This window comes from Cervus elaphus, chromosome 22 (assembly GCF_910594005.1).
Source record: "Cervus elaphus chromosome 22, mCerEla1.1, whole genome shotgun sequence".
NCBI lineage: Eukaryota > Metazoa > Chordata > Mammalia > Artiodactyla > Cervidae > Cervus > Cervus elaphus.
In genome coordinates, this window is record NC_057836.1 from 55,716,564 (window position 1) to 55,736,513 (window position 19,950).

General features: G+C 38.7%; 1 protein-coding gene across 22 annotated transcripts in view; it reads left to right on the forward strand.

Annotated features, from left to right (window-relative positions):
* Positions 1–19,950, forward strand: part of ANKS1B (ankyrin repeat and sterile alpha motif domain containing 1B) — a 1,073,060-nt gene that overhangs the window by 731,037 nt on the left and 322,073 nt on the right. For all 22 annotated transcript variants that reach the window (XM_043881060.1, XM_043881066.1, XM_043881055.1 and 19 more), the window contains one exon: positions 5,116–5,214. In XM_043881060.1, coding sequence (XP_043736995.1) covers positions 5,116–5,214 — 99 coding nt within the window. The remainder of the gene's footprint in view (positions 1–5,115; positions 5,215–19,950) is intronic.

Here is a 19,950-nt window from a genome sequence, read left to right on the forward strand (position 1 = left end):
AATTAATTATGGTTGGTAGCTCATGTTTGTATCTGGTAAACTAAATAAAGTTTTTTCCAACACTGATAAGGGGTTATAAAACTGGTATTTATCATAGTAGTTATAATCATTAACATGCAGCAAAGAAACTTATTGCATTTACCTGTAAATTAATATCAAATTAACTAAAAATCTTTATAGAAACTTAGAGGTAGAAGTGTTATCCCAAGAAAGTCATATATAGTTTTAGGCCACCATGTCATTTATGCTGTAAAAATGTATATTAAAAATAAAATGTTTTTACATTTGTGAATTTGCAAGATCATGTTATCATGTTACCCATTCTATTTTAAATAATTAAGGCCATGCAAATTGTAAAGAAGAATCTAATTTAGCTAATTATAGAGCAAAAGAAATCTTCTCCAATCAATAGTATCTTCTTGGTTTTTTTCAGTCTTGAACTGAAGAGAGAAAATAAATAACATTTAACTCAAGCTTATATTAAGAAGAAATCAGTTCTCTATGGTCCTTAAATATGTTTCCTTAGCATTTTATATGATATACAATCTAACATGACATCAAGGTTATGAACTTTTCAAGCTGAAATTCTGAGACAGAAACAGTAAAGATATTTCTGAGAAATGATTTCAATAAATAGCTGTTCTACTTCAAATGGATCATTAAACACAAAGCACTGCTTTTTATTCTATTTGGTCATCTTATTAGTTTATCATAGCTGAAAAAATTCAATATATAAGATATTCACCCCATAGTCATAGAAACTTCAGCTTTCAGCTCTTAGTGCATAAAACATTAGATTATTCTTCTTCATTCCATGATTTAAGAAAGCAACAAAGCTGCCCTGGATTAGACATTTCCTATCAGTTAAAAAAAAAAAAAAATTGCCTTGTGACTTTGATCCATCTAGAAAGTCATTAACTAAACGACTTTACCTACTGATTATTGTTCCTTCAATGCCTATGCCATGTGCCTGGTAGTGTGCTAAGCATATAATAAACAATTTCTCAATGGGCCTTGTCATTTTGGTTGCATAGATTTCTAGCCCCATGGCAACGAAACCCTAATGAAAGCAGAACCAGCTACTAATTTGCTTCAATGACTGAAAAATTAGAAAAGAATTTGTTACAGATTCTAAATTTAATGTTCATGAACTTTGACTAAGAGGAACATCAGTCATATCCTGAGAATAATTCATGAGTATATTTGACTCTGTTTTGATTCCCTGTCGCATTCTCATCATTGCCCCGTTCATGTGATTCAGCTACAGTTTCAACGTCTTTAACTGTAGAGAGGCACTGTCTAATAGAACATTCTATGCTAACAGCAATGTCCTGTGTTTGCATTATAAAGCCATCAGCCACAAGTGGCCAATGAGTCCTTGAAGACTAGATTGAAAAGAATCAACTAGATATGAGACGTCATTCTTAAGATTTCATGGAGAAGTTCTGTGGAGTTAGCGGGGGTAAAAGCCTGTTGAGAGGAGTTGGGGAGTAAATGGGAGATAAGAAAGTAGAGACATCGTGTGTATGAGGATGAGATGGAGAGTGCAGTGTGGTAGGTCGTTAAGTAGCAGATAGACACAATGAAGCCCTACTCCAAACACCACTCATCTGGCACTCATGGCAAACGGATGAAAGAAAGAGAAAGCTAGAGTGTATGTTCAGCTTTTATTGAGAAAAAAATGAATTAAACTGAGATATTCTAACATTCAGTGAAGGCAAATGATAACAAGAGAATAAACTTTAGCTGCCTTGAAAGAATAGAAATATTTATTGTCCTGGATAGCATAACTATCACCCAAGTACAAGCAAAATGGTTAGTTGCAAGATCTGAAATATTTGATTTTCTCTGAAAAGCTGTAATAATCCATGATACTACAAAAATAAGGCATTCTACAATTTCTTTTTATAAGAAATTTTATAAGTTCCTAGTACTGATACTGATTTGTCAAAAAAAATAACATGCATTCTTGCACTCTGTATAATTACTTCTTGAGGCAATTTAAGTTACGATTCTTAAGACCTAAAACGTAGTTTCAAATTATACAATCTATATTTAAATAAAATGATACTAATCAAAGTTGGGCATGATTGAAATCAGAGCATTGTAGAACTGAAGGGGAATTTATTAAATGGCTTCATTTAATGGGTGAGGACCACGAGACTCAGAAATAATATATGACATAGCCACATTGCTTCCCTTGTGGCTAAGCTGGTAAAGAATCTGCCTGCAATGTGGGAGACCTGGGTTCAATCCCTAGGTCGGGAAGATCCCCTGGAGAAGAGACAGGTTACCCGCTCCAGTATTCTGACCTGGAGAATTCTATGGACTGTATAGTCCATGAGGTCACAAAGAGTCGGACACGACTGAGCAACTTTCACTTTCACTTTAGCCACATTTCCCGAGACAGGACTCAGACCCAAGTCTTGAGGCTCCAAGCCTGGAGCTATTTTGAAAAAGGACTGGCTAGATGATGCACCAGAATATTTTTGTTATTCCTATATATTACAATAAGAAAGAAAATATAAAATTTCCAATGTCCTCTCACTGGGGAAAGTGAATCCTTTTCTTTACATTTCTACAGTCAGTACCATTTCCTTTTGGGCTCATTCTCACCATTTGCATTGTGATTTTCATACTTTTCACTCATTTTTCAAAGTATTTGGAATTATCCTATGCTAGGGTATTTGACCCAAAGAGAATTTGTCTAACTTCCCTACAATTTTTCAAAATGTTTCCTCCCTTACTGAAGATAGATAAGGCAATATATTGGTGGTTTAGAGGAAGAACAGTGGTCTCTAAGGACTAAATTCTTTAAATCATTTCAGTATTCAAACACTGAAATCAAATTTAATATTACCTATAGATAATTCAGACCATAACCTCCTGTTGTGTCTTGTTTTTGTACAAAAAATCCAGGTTCTATATTTTGTATAAGCTGAAGTTGTAGGCTGACAATTTAGCCTTTGGAAAACAGGATAATGATCTAAATACATAGGTGGTAAAGTTTTTTTATTTGTTTTTATTTTTTAAGGGCCTTTTAACTCCTTTGGAAAATCTCTTAAAGAATAAAAGTCAAACAGAGTGGTTTCTTACCTCCTGCTCATGACACATTAGTCCATTTCTGAAAATAATAACGCTTTCTCAACATGAAGTCATTTATATTCTTGACCATGCTCTGTTGTGAGCACTGAGTAATTTCGTGAGAGCCGTGTTTCCTATGGCATGTTGCCAAGACGGGCTTTATTTGTTTTTCATTAGGCTTTTTTATTATCACACCGCTGTACACCCGAATCGTTCTGCCTCCTCCGAGATGGCCAGTGTAGCTTAAGCACAAGAATGTTACTACGAGGAGGTGGAATGTTTCTGTCCAGTGAATGCCCGTTTTTAAATCCCTAGCTATGGTACCATACTAATGACTTTAATCTTTCTAAGCACAGCCAATTGTGTCAGTTTTTAACATAGTCCGATACTAAACTGTTTATATTCATCAATCCTGTGCCCATCCAGGGAAAGACATTAATCTTTGCACCATGCTAGACTGGCCCCTCCTCCCCATCTCAGGAGGAGATCACTCTCCAGCCCTGTTGAGGAAGCCTGGAACTGGTGTGTATTCTGCGTTTCTCTGTCATTCTCTGCATTCAGTCACCAAGTCAAACTTCTTGATGGTTTTCCAATCTGCTCGCATCTTTCTGTTTCCCACGACCACTATCTTAGCCTAAGCCCACACCATCTCAAGAACAACCTCTGTTTCCTAACAGCTCCACGCTCCCATGACTGCCCTGTTCCAGTTCATTCTCTTTTGCTTTAAATATCCATCAGGACCCATTGCTCTCCATAAATAGATATTCCGTAATTTCTGTTCATAAGTGTTTTTATTTTACACATTGGTAAGATAGAGTTTGACTTGTCCGTAAAAGCAGTGATCTGAGTTCTTGAACTTCCCTATAGACGCCTTAATTTAAAGGAAAACTCTAGCTTACAAGCTCCAAAAGACTAAAATTTCAGGATAAAATAAGCAATTTATAAGCTTCCATGTTAGAATATTAATCAGAGGTCAAAAAAATCATTGAAAACAGAGAATAGCAGGATTAGGCTGATCCTTGGAAGTTACGTGGCTCAACCCCATCATTTCACAGGTAAGCCAACAGGCCCAGCCACAGAAATCAAGTTGATCTTTCTAAGTCTGGGGTCTCATCATGTAACTCCTTTTCTTAAAATCTGTCCATGGCTTGTTATAGTCAAGATGAAATTGAAATTCATACAATATCTGTGTCGTCTGGCGTCTCAATGCCTTTTAAGCCTTAAGTTTTGCTCCTGTCTCCAACTTATCCTAGAACTTGATGCTTCCAAGTACACTGTGTTCTTTCTTACCCACACAGCACTGCATGTGACTTCTCCTAGTCCTTTGCATTTTGAGTGCTGAACCTGAATTGTACTTCAGATGTCTGATGAGACACCATCTCCGCTGAAAAGACACCCCAGGTCCCCTCTGCATTCTCAAGCACGTGTCACCATGCCAGCACACTCACAGCATCCTAACTGCCTTTGAAAAATCTGCTTCCATCTCTGGACTAGAAGGAATCAACAGTTAAGGGCAAGGATCTGCATCTTATTCATTGTCATATCCTCATACCTTGATCAGACATCTGACATTCAGTATTTAAGGTGAATTATTCTTTTAGCTTGCCTAGGATACTTCAATTTTTCCATCAGCTCTCCTTACAAAATGTGTCTTCAGAGGGGAAAAAAACTGGTTCATTCACATCAACGTATAGGTCACTGATAGTTTAAATGGCAGCTCTTCCTAGAAGCATATATATTTTTAGAGGAACAGGGTTTTGAGTCACATAAATGAATTCCCAATGCAGATAATCCAGCCATAAATAGTAAGCCTTGAGAGTATTTATGATGTAAAAGGAACTTTCCCAGAACCTTCAACTCAATCATCTAGGTGACCTCCTCTCACCTCACTCTTACAGAAGACTGACTCTATAGTTTTGTTAATAAAAATCAGATCACTTGTTGGTTATTTTTCTCCATATTAAGAAAACCATTATTTATGCCCAGTAAAACTGGCTAATTTCATTTATAACATTTCTGGTTTTGTTTCAGGGAAGCAATGTTATGGAAGACCAGGATTTGTTGGAAATTGGAATCCTTAATTCTGGGCACCGACAAAGAATTCTACAGGCAATCCAGCTCCTTCCAAAGGTAAGGCAGAATTTATTATCCTACCCTTTAGTCTAGTCCCAGTGGTTTTAAGTCCAGGTGTGCAAAGCGTGTTAATACTTAGGACAATATGCCTGCGTATTGATGCAACTCCCCAAAGCCAAAGCAGATCTTCTTAGTCCAATTAAACATTCAGATTCATTAGCTGTAACACAGGAAATGCCTCTGGCCGGCAGGGCAGCTTACAAGTTTTTCTTTGGTGGGATTCTGCATGGCAGTACAGACAATCAGTCCATACCCCCAGGTGACAGATCGGGTGCAAGAAGACAGATCAGTGTTGGGAGGGTAGGAGAATGTTCCTGGAACAGGAGCCTCCTGCGCTTAGAGGCAGTATCTCGTATAACAACTCCACAGCCCTGGCCTCCAAGGGCACGGAACTTGCCTAATCACAAGTCATTACTCAGGAAAGTGCAAGTGTCACGTCCCCTTCCGGTATTTATAGTTCGTGTATAAATCCTCCCAGTTCAAATGCAATTTACCAACCAGGCATCCTTTTAACTTTAAGTAATATGTTACTTAGCAACAGAGTTGACCTTCTGTTTCTAGGTAAGGTTTCACAGGAGCCTAAAACAAGAGGTGAGATCTGAGCGCTGGTCTTCAGTGCTCAGTAAAACATGTAGGATTTTAATTGGTAAAGAAAGTGAAAGGCATTTCAGGGCCCAGCGGGAATCACATAGATAGAGGTATGGTCCAGTCAACAAACTGCCGGAAGCATTAGAGGAACAGTGATACTTCATGATTTAAAATCCAATAGGATTTGCACAATAATGTGAATGTACTCAATGCTACTAAATTATGTATAATACTTCAAGACAGTTTAATGTGGTTTTATGTTATTTCATCACAATTTTAAAAATAATTTTTAAAAGATGAAAAAAATCCAATGTGATTAAAACAATTAGAGAGTGGAGCCAGAAATGAAACAGAAAAAGTAAGTTGGGTCAGGTTGGTATCAGGTTAAGGAATTTGAAATTTATTCTGTGAGCACAGGGGAATGGACATGACTAGACTGCTTTAGGCCAGTTAATTCTGGAGGCTGCAGACAAGAGAAATTAGAAGGAGAGAATGTTAAAATTGGGTCATCCACTTGGGGAAAGATTCAGGGGGCAAGATTGGAGGCAGGGTAGCAGATGACAGTAAAAGATGCATCTAAATATATGAATGTATTATATATTTATATTCTCCTCTATGCTTTTCCTTTCTAAGGAGGCTTTAATTTCTTCTTCTCAGAATGGGAAAGATAAATGTTAACCATGGTTTCTAAGGAAGTGACAAGATGAAATTTGCCAACTGACAGTGAACTACGTATCTACTGATAGAAACTTACCACTTTTGCAAATTCAAGGAAAGTCAAGCATACACAGGAGTTTTAATAATACAGTTTTCTACACTAAAAGGAAAAGAATAAAAGTCCTTAGCACTATATCTGGAAGTAATTCTTATTAACATATTGTTCACCTTGCTACTTTTGTATCTTTAATTAGAATCACTTTTTTTGTGAAACTTATGAAGTGAACCACTTCTTACCACCTTAGTAATTATTACCCTAGTCCACACCAACCATGTCTAATCAGACTACCACAATAGAATCTAACCTGTTGTGTGTATGTTAGACTACTTGAGTCAATTTCTGATTGGTCCTCTCACCTGGACAATGCATAGATGCCTAATCTCCATCCCAGTTACCTTTCTCACCACTTTACAGCTGAATTTCCACACTGCACCCAGACAGAAATGTAAATCAGATCATGCCACATCCTGCTTAAAATCCACAATGGATTCCCTTTTGCACTTAGAATCTTTATCATGACCTATGAAAATGAATAGGTTCTGACCCCTTCCCACATACTAGTATGACCTCATCTCTCGGTCTCTCTTCCATTCTCTAGTCATGTGACTTTCTTTTTTGTTCCAGAATATGTCAAACTCATTTTTGCCTCAAAGCCTTTCTGTATCAGTCTGTCTGCCTGGAAAGCCTTTTCTTCATATCTTCAAATGCTTGCTCCCTACATCATCAAATCTCTATTCAGCCGTCACCTTCTCACAGAGGGTTTTGTTCCTCAAAAGCACACCCTTTGCCCCCTATCACTGTCCCTCATGTTGTCCTGCTTCAGTTTTCTTCATAGCAATTTTGGCCACCTGAAGTTATGTTATTTGTTTGCTTGTTTTCTGCCTTAATTTTTATCTCATCCCCAGGATGCAACAGTAATAAAATAAGGTGCCTTGGCACCTTATTCTTCCCTTGGCACCCTATCTTGTTCCTTTTACATATCCAGTCCCTGGAATGGTGCCTAGCACATCAAAAAATAATTTGTGAAATAAAAGAATACTTTACTCATTCTTTCCTCTAAGATTTGAAGGCCTTATGCTTGTTCTGTCTGAAGGTACTAATAATATTATACTACTTCTGTGTTATAAGCATCCTGAGGGCAGAGGCAATGTCACGTCAATCCTTGAACTTCCCACTGTGCTTAGCTCAATACATGCACTTAAAAGAGTGAAGAATGAGTGATTGAGTGAATGAATATTTTTTACAGGTTATTCAAATATAATTTTTTTAATAAGAGTACCTCAGTTTTTAAGCTATGTCTATAATCCTGTACATGCCATTTTGAGAAACAAAAGAACCTGAACTCAGAATTATTTGAAGAATAAATGAAGTGTTTATAAGACAGAATATCATTCCCATCAGAGAGAACAATATAATAGAAATAACACAAAATTAAGCTTCTTTCAAAAGGCTGATGCTGAAGTACTTATTATGCACCTAAATGAGTTCAGTTCAGTTCAATTCAGTCACTCAGTCGTGTCCAACCCTTTGCAACCCCATGGGCTGCAGCACCCAGGCTTTCCTGTCTATCACCATCTCCCAGAGTTGGCTCAAACTTATGTCCATCAAGTCAGTGATGCCATCCAAACATCTCATCCTCTGTTGACCCCCTCTCCTCCTGCCATCAATCTTTCCCAGCATCAGTGTCCTTTCCAATGAATCAGTTCTTCGTATCAGGTGGCCACAGTACTGGAGTTTCAGCTTCAGCATTAGTCCTTCCAGTGAGTATTCAGGACTGATCTCCTTTAGGATGGACTGGTTGGATCTCCTTGCTGTCCAAGCTACTCTCAAGAGTCTTCTCCAACACCACAGTTCAAAAGCATAAAAACATCCAAACACATGTTCAGCAGCACAAACAAAATGTTATAATGCTACAAATTGATGCTTTGCCTTCTTAGATAATGAACCCAATTTTTAGGTGGTTAATAGCGTAATTCAACTGACAACACATTCATTTGCGTTCCCTCTAACTTTGCACTGCCAAAAAGTGGGCAAACTGTCTCTTCATTTTGTTTGTGCAATTTTAGTCCTCAGAATATCTGTGTTCTTCATCTGTCATGAGAACTATTCCGTGATTGCTACCTGAGATCCTTTAATTAACATGTTGTGTTTTAGAGAGATTGTTCCTAAACAGAGAAAAGGTGGTTTGCTAAGTGCAGTTTTGATCTGTTATCCCAGTTCAGTGAATTTTTTTTATGCTTTATTTGTATTTGTATTGTCTCAAGTTTCAAAGACAAAGTTTATTCTTTTTGTAATGTTTTTTCTATAATATCTCCTTCTTAATATTGAAGTAATTACTTGTGCATAGGTCTGAATGTTCTCCAGTCCATTTGATAGGCTGAACACATAGAATATGTTCCATGTATTCTAAGCATAGACATCTTTAGAAGAGTACTCACATCAATTCCTCTTTTCCATCCATTCTTTCTCTGTGTCTTTTACAGTGCCTGACCTTTAGGCGCAAAGTTTACTTTATCCATTTTCACCCAGCATCCACTTCCCTCACCAAATCCAACTTAGTCTTTCCTTAGGTCTGAAAGCTTCCTGGGACTTTTACCCTTCACTCTTTATAAGAAAGGACACATATCACAAGTTCTATGAGAAGATGGCTTCTTTTGTACTCTCTTAGAATCTTTAAGCATGTTGAGCTTTTTCCGTCCTCTGGACACAGGGAAATTATCTGATTACTTATTTGCAACATATCATTTACTTTTTCCCAGGTAAGAATTCTGTTACCCAGTCTGTGGATAATCCTCTAAAATCCTTTTGTAAGGGCATAATCTCTTTTGTCCTTTGACAATATAACAGCTACAGGTCAGGAATTCAAAGGATTATCATTTTAAAGGTTTGCAGAATTTCATGTCAAGGCCCATAGTGTATCTGCTCTTTATCTCTCCTCCTGAATTGAAAATGTATGTCAGCATGCTAGCAACTTTTATACCACACGCTCACTTCACTTTTCAATGTTTTTTTCTTATATTTTCCTCTTTTGTAATATCTTTTGGAATTACTTTATCATTGTCTACACTCCCTATCCCCGTTTGGATCTAACTAGTTTCTTTGCTGCCACCCCACACCACCAGTGCTAAAGTCACTAATGACGAGAAGAACAGAAATTCCACAAGCCACTTCCACCTCACCTTGCCTTCAGCAGGCTCTGATACTCTTGTCAGCTGTCAGCATCATCGTCTTTTGGCCTCCACGGTACCCAGGCATCTTCCTGCCCCTCTGTCGCTCTCTTTCCTTGCCTGCTCATTCTCCTCTGTTAAACATGGGCATTCCTCAAAACTCAAACTCAAAATATTTGATGACTAGCAAAGGTAATTATCTCAGGACTCTTGATCATAGCACAGTTTCTGGTATTCATTGTTTTGTTCATTGTTAACCTACTTCTGTTTTATTGCATAATGAACACCTGGATTGTAGCTGCTTTTTTGTCTAAGTTCAGTTCAACTTGACCAATATTTGCTGGGCTACTTAGTTTCAATATTTTCACCAAATGGCATTGAACACCTCTGACCAGATGAATTACCACCTTCCCCATCCTCAGTCTGAGATTTTGTTATTTTAAAAAACAACAACAGAGTTATCTCTTACTCCAAGAAAGAAGTGAGATTCTCTGTAAGGTATCTCTTGCTATATAACAAGTTACCTCAATCTTAGAGGCATATTACAACATATATCATCTCTATATTTCTGTGGAGTAGGGATCTAAGAGCAGCTTAGAGTTTCCCTGGTGGCTCAGATGGTAAAGAATCTGCCTGCAATACAGGAGATTGGGGTTTGATCCCTGGGCTGGGAAGATCCCCAGGAGAAGGAAATGGCTACCCACTGCAGTATTCTTGCCTGAAGAATTCCATGGACAGAGGAACCTGGCGGGCTGCAATCCGTGGGGTCACAGAGAGTCAGACACGACTGAGCGACTAACACTTAGCTGGGTCTTCTGGTTCTGGGTCTTTCACAGACTAGAGTCATCTTGAGACTCAACTGGGGAGAATCCACTTCCTACCTCACTCATTGGTTTTAGGCAGGATTCTGATGTTTGGGGGTTTCGGACTGAGGCTTCATTTCCTCACAAGCTGTTGGCTGAAGGCATCCCTCAGTTTCTCGTCACATGGGCCCCTTTGTAAAGAATCTCACAACATGAAGCTAGTTTCAACAGCACAAGCAAGTGAGAGGACAGGAAAGTGCCAGCAAGATGGAAATCTCAGTCTTCTGTGCCATCCCATCCTTTTGCCTTTTCTGTTCATTATAATCAAACCACAAATCCAGCCCAGACATAAGAAGAGGTGTTTACACAAGGATGTGAATACCAAGAGGTGGAATCACTGGGGCCATCTCAGAAGTATGCCTGCTACAGATACACCTTATCATGATCCACTTTACAGTCTAGTTTCCTTGTCTGCATTTGCAGTCAAAATGGAATAATTATTACATGGTTACAACAACAACAAAGCACATTTTTTATTTCCATGGGCCATCTTCATGGTACTATGGTATTCACAGTTAGATGATTTAGTAACGCATTAGTAATCACCATTCAAAAAAGGCGTATGTCTCAGATCTGCTGTTGTTGTTCAGTCGCTCAGTCATGTCTGACTCTTTGTGACCCCATGGACTGCAGCACGCCAGGCTTCACTGTCCATCACCAGCTCCCAGAACCTGCTCAAACTCATGTCCATCGAGTTGGTGATGCCACAACCATCTCATCCTCTGTCGTCCCTTTCTCCTCCTGTCTTCAGTCTTTCCCAGCATCAGAGTCTTTTCCAGTGAGTCAGCTCTTGGCATCAGGTGGCTAAAGTATTAGAGCCTCAGCTTCAGCATCAGTCCTTCCAGTGACTATTCAGGGTTGATTTCCTTTAGGATTGACTGGTTTATTGCCTTGCTGTCCAAGAGACTCTCAAGATTCTTCTCCAGTACCACAGTTCAAAGGTATCAATTCTTCAGCCCTCAGCTTTTTTTATTGTCCAACTCTCACATCCGTATAGGATACAATCATACAGAATTAGAGACCTTGGAGATTTGTCAATTGCACTTAAAACTTCATGATCTGAATGCCACTCATCTAAGTGATATATACAAATCAGTAATCTTATAAAACATTACAAATTTTAAAAAAACATGTTCAGTCTTTGTTGGTGCCTCATTAATGAACTGGAGAAGGAAATGGCAACCCACTCCAGTGTTCTTGCCTGGAGACTCCCATGGATGGGGGAGCCTGATGGGCTGCCGTCTATGGGGTCACACAGAGTCAGACACGACTGAAGTGACTTAGCAGCATTATTGAACAGAGCATATTTCCGTTTATATTAAGGAAATGAATTGGTCAGACTCTCTTGGACAATACTTAAAGGATATTGGCAAATTAAATGCATTTTTTAAAAAACTATCAAAGCTGGGAAGTAAAAGGGATCATTGAACTTTAGACCTCATTGGAACAAATAAATGCAGGCAACAGTTGACCAAAAAAACCTTGGAATACAGAGATACTGGCAAGGACTAAGAACTCCAACACTTTAATTTGAAATTTTTATTTTTAATTAGAAGATAATTACTTTACAATATTGTGATGGTTTCAAGACAATAAATAGTAGTGGAAGTTGTGGCAAACTGGAGAATACAAACCCTGCCTCTCCACTAAAAAAAAAAGTCTCCTTTCCACTTTATCAATTAAACAAAGCATTCAGTTCAGTTCAGTCTCTCAGTTGTGTCCAGCTCTTTGCGACCCCATGAACGGCAGCACGCCAGGCCTCCCTGTCCATCACCAACTCTTGGAGTTTACTCAAACCCATGTCCATCGAGTCGGTGATGCCATCCAACCATCTCATCCTCTGTCATCCCCTTCTCCTCCTGCCTTCAATCTTTCCCAGCTTCAGGGTCTTTTCCAATGAGTCAACGCTTTGCATCAGGTGGCCAAAGTTTTGGAGTTTCAGCTTCAACATCAGTCCTTCCAATGAACACACAGGACTGATCTCCTTGCAGTCCAAGGGACTCTTAAGTGTCTTCTCCAACACCACAGTTCAAAAGCATCAATTCTTCGGTGCTCAGCTTTCTTCACAGTCCAACTCTCACATCCATACATGACTACTAGAAAAACCATAGCCTTGACTAGATGGACCCTTGTTGGCAAAGTAACATCTCTGCTTTTTAATATGCTATCTAGGTAGGTCATAACTTTCCTTCCAAGGAGTAAGCGTCTTTTAATTTCATGGCTGCAATCACCATCTGCAGTGATTTTGGAGCCCAAAAAAATAAAGTCTGACACTGTTTCCACTGTTTCCCCATCTATTTACCATGAGGTGATGGGACCAGATGCCATGATCTTAGTTTTCTGAATGATGAGCTTTAAGCCAGCCTTTTCACTCTCCTCCTTCACTTTCTTCAAGAGGCTTTTTAGTTCCTCTTTACTTTCTGCCATAAGGGTGGTGTCGTCTGCATATCTGAGGTTATTTAGTTATAGCTGTGACTTTGCTACTTCTGTGTCATAGGGGAAGAGAATCTCTCCAAAAATTAAAGTCTTAATATGACTTTATATCAGAGAATCCCTGATTATTTCAGAGTTCGAAAGAGCATTGCAAATGTGTTATTATCTCACCTTGGCTTCCTGCCCACCATTCTGCTCTTAAAGACTCTAGTTCTTTCAAGGTACTTGAAATTCAAATGTTTGTTGATTCTAGTCTTGATGGTTGATGAACGTGTGTTCAAGCTTTAGGGGCAAAGTGAACAACCAATGTAAGATCTTGATAACTTCAGAAAGGAAATTTCAGTCTTATTTCCTTGTCACTTAGAAAAACGATAGAAACTCATTCCTATTGCTTCTACTGTTTTTCAGAAGGGCAACAGCAAAACATAGGCTCCAGGCATAGATTCTATTGTTGTACCTTCTGACAGGGTAACTTCATTCTCCTGTACCATACTCTGTCTCCATACACCCTCCTTCTTTTGTCTTGCATTTCTTTCTTTTCAGTGGCCAGTATCTTAAACATCGTGCCACTCAATGTTGACCTACCACCCTGTGGATATTCAGTTAAAGATATACTCTCAAAATCCCACACACATATGTTCACTGTTAACATGGGAACCCTAACATAAAGTGAATACATGATTTAAACCCATGGTCTAACTGAGGGCATAAGATATTCTGCCTCCTATAGGTCTGGTCCTTGGTGAAGCTGTGGTGTTTCTAGAGTATTTTCAAGATCTATCCAGTTCTATAAATGTCTTGTGGCTCTGGGGCAAAGAGATATGCTCACTTAGATCAGAGTAAAAGATCAACTCTTTTTCAGGAGAGATATTGGTGCCATTGAGAGAAGGAAGAAAGAATAGTTCATCTTAAGGTTAAAAACTTAGGTCATTTGGAGTAAATAAAATAAATTTTGAAGTGACAGCAAGTCATTCAGATCTATCTTGTTATTTCTTAGCCTATACAATCAGATAATGAACTCAAGCCACTGTTAATAGTGGCTTCACACTATGAAATTTATTTCTTACTCATACTAAGTCAGTGATGGGTTAGGCAGCACTCCTCCAAGCAGAACCTTGGGGATCCAGGCTTATTCTGTGATGTGGCTATCCCATCTTGGAGTTCTTTGAGAGCTACCATAAGGGGAGAGGGGAGAGGAACATAAACAATAACACAGGATGTTCTGTTGCCAGGCTTGGAAGTGCATTATTTATTTTAGTCTGCATTTGATGCACCAGAGCTGAGTTTCATGACTGTCACTAAACCAAGCCAAGAAATACAGTCTCCCTTCCCAGGAAGTACTAATGGAATTCTTAAGAATCTAGTCATTCTGTGTTAAAAACACCTTTTTCTTTCTGCACCTTGACTGCTGCCTTTCTTCGCACAAGTGTTCATTCCTTAAGATTTATTCCTTGGAGAAGCCTTTTGTGACATCCTTTATCTGGGCTAGCATGCTAATTTAATCTCCTGTGCTCCCATTATACCTGATAAGACTGCCTATTGACTAGTTTGTCTCTTTCACTCAAGATCAGGATCTTTGTCATATTCATTTTCATTTTGTAAGCATGGAGCACCTGGACATAGTAATGCTCAGTTAATATTTGTTAGATTGGACTGAGACAAACAAGAGTGCAGATTAGAAGTCAGTCCTGAATAGGTCGGGATAGGACTCCCAGGTTAGGACATTTCCCAGCTTGGCACCTTTATATTTAAATGTTTTACAAAGAAGTAAGGCAGGTCCTTCATGAATATAATACCCACAACCTGATGGCCTGCATTTTCTTCCATAGACCTTCTCCACCATGCCTCATGTTTTCTGTTTACAAGTGGATAACCAGTCTATTACTCTGGAATACATTGGGAGAGGGAATGACCATAATTTATAAAGTTCTTTGAGCCTTTTGAAATGAGAAAGCCCACTACACACAAAGTATAAAGTAGCTATAACTGTTTGAGCTAGATAGATATCTAAACACCTACCAGACATGAGCGCAGTCCAGTCCCAGCTCACTGATGGACGCTCTGTTTCAAGGTTTTTATGCCGTCTCAGAAAGCAAAGGTGACTGCAGCATTCTTCCTGAGCTAAAGATGGAGGATTTTCAATGTTTTATTTTAAGTGACTTTATCTTGGAATAGTTTATTATTTAGACCAGAGAACTGAGCTATCATTGTACTCATTATCCCCCATGATTGTCACAGAGAACTATGGGAATTCTGCAAGTAAAAGGTTCCGATCTATCACCATCCACAGCTGCTGTCATCCTTCAACTTTGAGAAGTTCATCCTCATTTAATAAAAAATAACGGCTCCCTTGGAGTGACACTAAAATCAGCAATAAGAGTAAAGGAGTTTAGACATCTGAGCACTTTCTCTTCCTCGTGTAATTCTCCCAAGAAAATCCCAGGTTAGGGCAGCAAAGGACCTTAAGCTTTCCAGCTCAGGGCTTCCCTAGTGGTCTAGCAGTCAAGACTTCACCTTCCAGTACAGGGGTGAGAGCTGACCCCTGACTGCAGAGCTAAGGTCCCACATGCTTCATGGCCGCAAAACCACAACACAGACAACAGAAGCAACATGGTAACACATTCATAAAGGACTTGAAAAATGGTCCAGATTAAAAAAACCACATCATGTTCTATTAAAACATATGTATAATCCAGCTCAACCTCTGGCCTGAATCCTTTCACAGGTGAGGATAAGCATAGGTTATATTAAATGGCTGGCCTCAAGGCAGAGTGTCCCTAAGCAACAGAGCAGGAACTAAAGCCCAGGTGTCTGTCCTCACGCCAGTTAGGTCCTGGGTGATCCTTTGCTATACCCAAGTCTCTGAAGATGACTATGTATTTGTGAGAGAAACTGTAAAAGTGCAAGAGAGAACCAAGGGACTAAACACAAAAAGGAATTGTTTATAAAATTGTGTTTCGAATTTCAGGCTAAGAAGGCCATTTTTGCCATTTCTGTAGTCCACTAAACTTCCTTCTTAGGACTGGGAGCGAAGGGCCGTGGCAGGGATCCAAAAGCCCTAGAAAAGCAGGAAGGAGACAGACTTGAAAAAGGAGGGAGGCAGACATAGACCAAGTCAGTTGTCCTGCAGCTTCTGAGGGTCAACCCTCCTGTTTATTCTTGTAGGTGGCCTTAGAGAAGCTTCGCTAGCAGCAGGAATCGCTGTGTCAAAGGAGGGGGGAAAGGCATAATGAAATAAAGCAAAATAGCTAAAGTAATCTTATTTGTTTTCCTCTTTAATCTGGGTAGAGAGGAAGGAAAGATAGGTGAGGTGAAAGGGCACTCTCTAAGACACATCTTCAGAGCATTAAACTACACGGAGATGACATTTTTATAGGATTAAGCCAGGAAACAGCATGGTGTAATAGTTGGGAACATGGCCAGAACTCCCTGGGTTTGATTTTATCTGACCCATAGAGGTGTGTTGAGTATTAAATGAGTCAATATTTGTAAAGCACTTAAAATGGAACCAGGTACATCATACGTGCTGTATTCATGTTTATTAAATAAATTTTTAAAAGAAGATTGAAGGTGAATGGATGCATGCATATGTGTGGCTAAGTCCCTTTTCTATCCACCTCAAACTGTCACAGCTTTGTTAATTAGCTATACTCCAATATAAAATAAAAAAAATTTTTTAAGCTGATTTCCAAAAAAAAGATTAAAGGTGAACCAAGAAAAAAGTGAGGTTCCTTCATCCATTTTTATGTCTAAAATTTATTATATCAGGTATAAACTATAAACAAAGTGAATCTCTTTTTACTTATTCCTTTAATAGATCTTTTATGAAATACCTACCACACGCCAGGCACTGTACTAGATGTGGAGCATTTGGTGTTAGGAAACAGGACCTACAAGTCATTCTCCTTCACATCTCATTATGCAAACAAAGAATAGTCAAAAGATGTCGTCTCAGGTAGTAAGGGAATAGACAGAGTGACAAGAATGTATGAATGCTGTTTCAGATCGATAAACTAGGATTCAGACTCAGGCAGCTTAACTGAGGTTCTTAACTATATTGTCTAAATGCTATACTTCAAAGCACGATGAGGATACTAAGTGGATAATCCCTTTAAGTTGCCTTCAAGGAACTTAGAATTTTACAAAAAGGAATTTTCTTGAGCTTTTACTAACATAACTTAATTCTAGGTTAAGCACCTACTACTTGTGTCATGTTGGACATATTACTTAAATTCTATAATTCTGTTTCCTTACCTGTAAAATGGAGATAATAACAGTAGAACCTACCACATTAACTTACTTTGAATTATAAATTTTAAAATGTGCATGAAGCGCCTGTCACTTAGAAGGACTAAGTTAATATTGGTCCTAGCCACTTGTATTCATTCAGTAAGTGCTCACTAAATTAGCAAAACTTAATAAAATTGGTGGGGGCCAAATTTGCCTGGGGCCAAAAAGCAACAGAAAGGAACTCAATCACTGATATAAGATAGTCTACAACTAAAAATGTCCATGACTACATTGGAATAGTGAGCTTTCCATTTCCATTTCTCACAAGGCAGATTATTCACGTTTTAAATAAGGGCAAAACTTTAAATTCTGATCATCATCCACTAAATTAATTTTTAATCCCTTTAAGATGATTATTTAACCTATCAGGAGCTAAGAGAGAAGGTATTTAAAATCATAAGTGGGGCCTTCTTATCTAAGAAATTAAATGAATAAGCATAATAACAAGAGGGCTTCCTGTCTGCACCTCTTAGAGGTAATGTAATCAATCCCCAGAGCTAAGTGGAAAGTGGGGGAAGAATGGAGGAGACAGTACTTCAGACAGCAAGGGCTCAGTAAATGTGGGTGGCCCAGAATGGAACAGAAGTGACACTGAGAAGCTTCATGTTCAGACCATGACAGTGTGGCTCCATGAAATTGTTAAAGACGTTATGATTTCATTTAAAAAAGCAGAACTAAGTAAATTTACATGAGCGCTCCTAAACAATATACCCACAAATGTGAAGAGCCATTATCCCCCACCATTCCTGTACAGTTGAATTAAGTTCTAGTTTAAAAGTTGGATATAATTTGGCTACGCTTCTTACTTTCGATCAATAGCAGTCAAGTGAGAAGTCTCTGTTCAGTTTCTGTCGGCAAATGCCTTGAGCATCTACTTATGTCTCAGACACAGTGGAAGGAGAAAAAAAGATGAAGTTATATAGTATCTGCCTTCAAGGAGACTGCCATCTAGCAAAGAAAGTCAACCCAATATCCAAGTGATTTTCATAAAAACAGAGCATGAACAAACTGTAATAGAAGTAAAAATACAAGCTTTGAGCATTAAATGGAAGGGAAGTTCTCTTCTGCTCAGGAAATCACAAGAAAGTTCCTGGAAGAGGAGGCAGATAAATCAAAAAAACAATTCTATGCACCTTAAAAACTTCTTTGTTGTGTCAAGATTGGGGATAGCTCATGACACTCCAAGCAAAGTGTGACCAAGAGTAGTTGCTTAGCTTGTTCAGGCAGATAGATATGCTACTTTTTCCCACTTGTAATAACCATCGTTTGAAATACAGCTCGTGCCATCAATCCAGTTATCAATTTCATCCATCACTTTGCCCTTCAGGCTATAATGAATGAGTCAAATGCTTCAAATCCAAGAAGACGCCTGGAGTCCTTTTCAGTGGAGCAGCTAAACTAGAACTGAGTTACTGTTCTCCCACCCCTAAGCTAAGCAGTTTTTCATTACATGGTATTTCTTTTTGGTTATTTTCTGTTGGTGGTCAATGGGAGTTTAAATTTCCATCTTTCAGGTTCAAATTTGATGTTTGATCTTCTGTGGACTCACAGTGAACACTTTGCTTAGGAATCCACCTTCCACCTTTAGAAAAGTGGCTGACCATTTTTCTAGCATCTTCTATTTTAGTAAAGAGATATTGAGCTTGGTTTTTTTTTTTTTTTTTTTTTTGAGGGGGAAGAGAGGTGTTTTATTTTGTTAGTTAACAGATAACTACTGCTCTTATCAGAGGAAATGAGTACTCAAGAAGCCACCAAATTCCTTCTTTCATGTCTTCAAGAGTGCTAAATAGATACACTTTAAATGATTTTTAAGGTTATAATTTATGAATCACAGAATTATAGCAGGTTAAAAGCTTTTTATTCAATTCATCATCAGTTTTAAACCTCAACTCCTTCTCTATTTAAAGGCTACTGCTGGGTGGGAAAGAACTGTATTTATAATTTTCTAATACTAAGAGGTAAATATATTATAGGAATTGTTGAATGTGAAGTTTTCTCCACAAATGTACCATAGATTATTATAGTAAGTATATAGAAGATTGCTTTTCCTGGCTTTTTCCTTCCTTCATTGGAGGGACTGCTGCTGAAGCTGAAGCTCTAATACTTTGGCCACCTGATGCGAAGAGCTGATTCATTGGAATAGACTCTGATGCTGGGAAAGAGTGAAGGCAAAAGGAGAAGAGGGTGGCAGAGGATGAAATAGCATCACCAACTCAATGGACATAAATCTGAACAAACTCTGGGAGATAGTGAAGGACAGGGACTCCCGGCATGCTTCAGTCCATTGGGTCACAAAGAGTCAGACGCAACTTAGTGACTGAACAACAGAGGCATGGAAAATTGGTTTCCCTGGCTTTGTCCTCTGGGACTCAATTACGTTATCGTCTATCAGCATTTATGGTGTTTACTTTCAACAGAACACTTTTCTAAGTGCTACTGATGTAATACAAAGCAATAATCGACCTTACAACCCAAAGACCTTAGCATTTCCAATAGTATGTGTGTCAGTCGCTCAGTCGTGTCTGACTCTTTGTGACTCCATGGACTGCAGCCCAACAGGCTCCTCTGTGCGTGGAATTCTCCAGGCAAGAATACTGGCATAGGTATCCATTCCCTTCTCCAAGGAATCTTCCCGACGCAGGGATCAAACTCGGGTCTCCCGCACTGCAGGGCG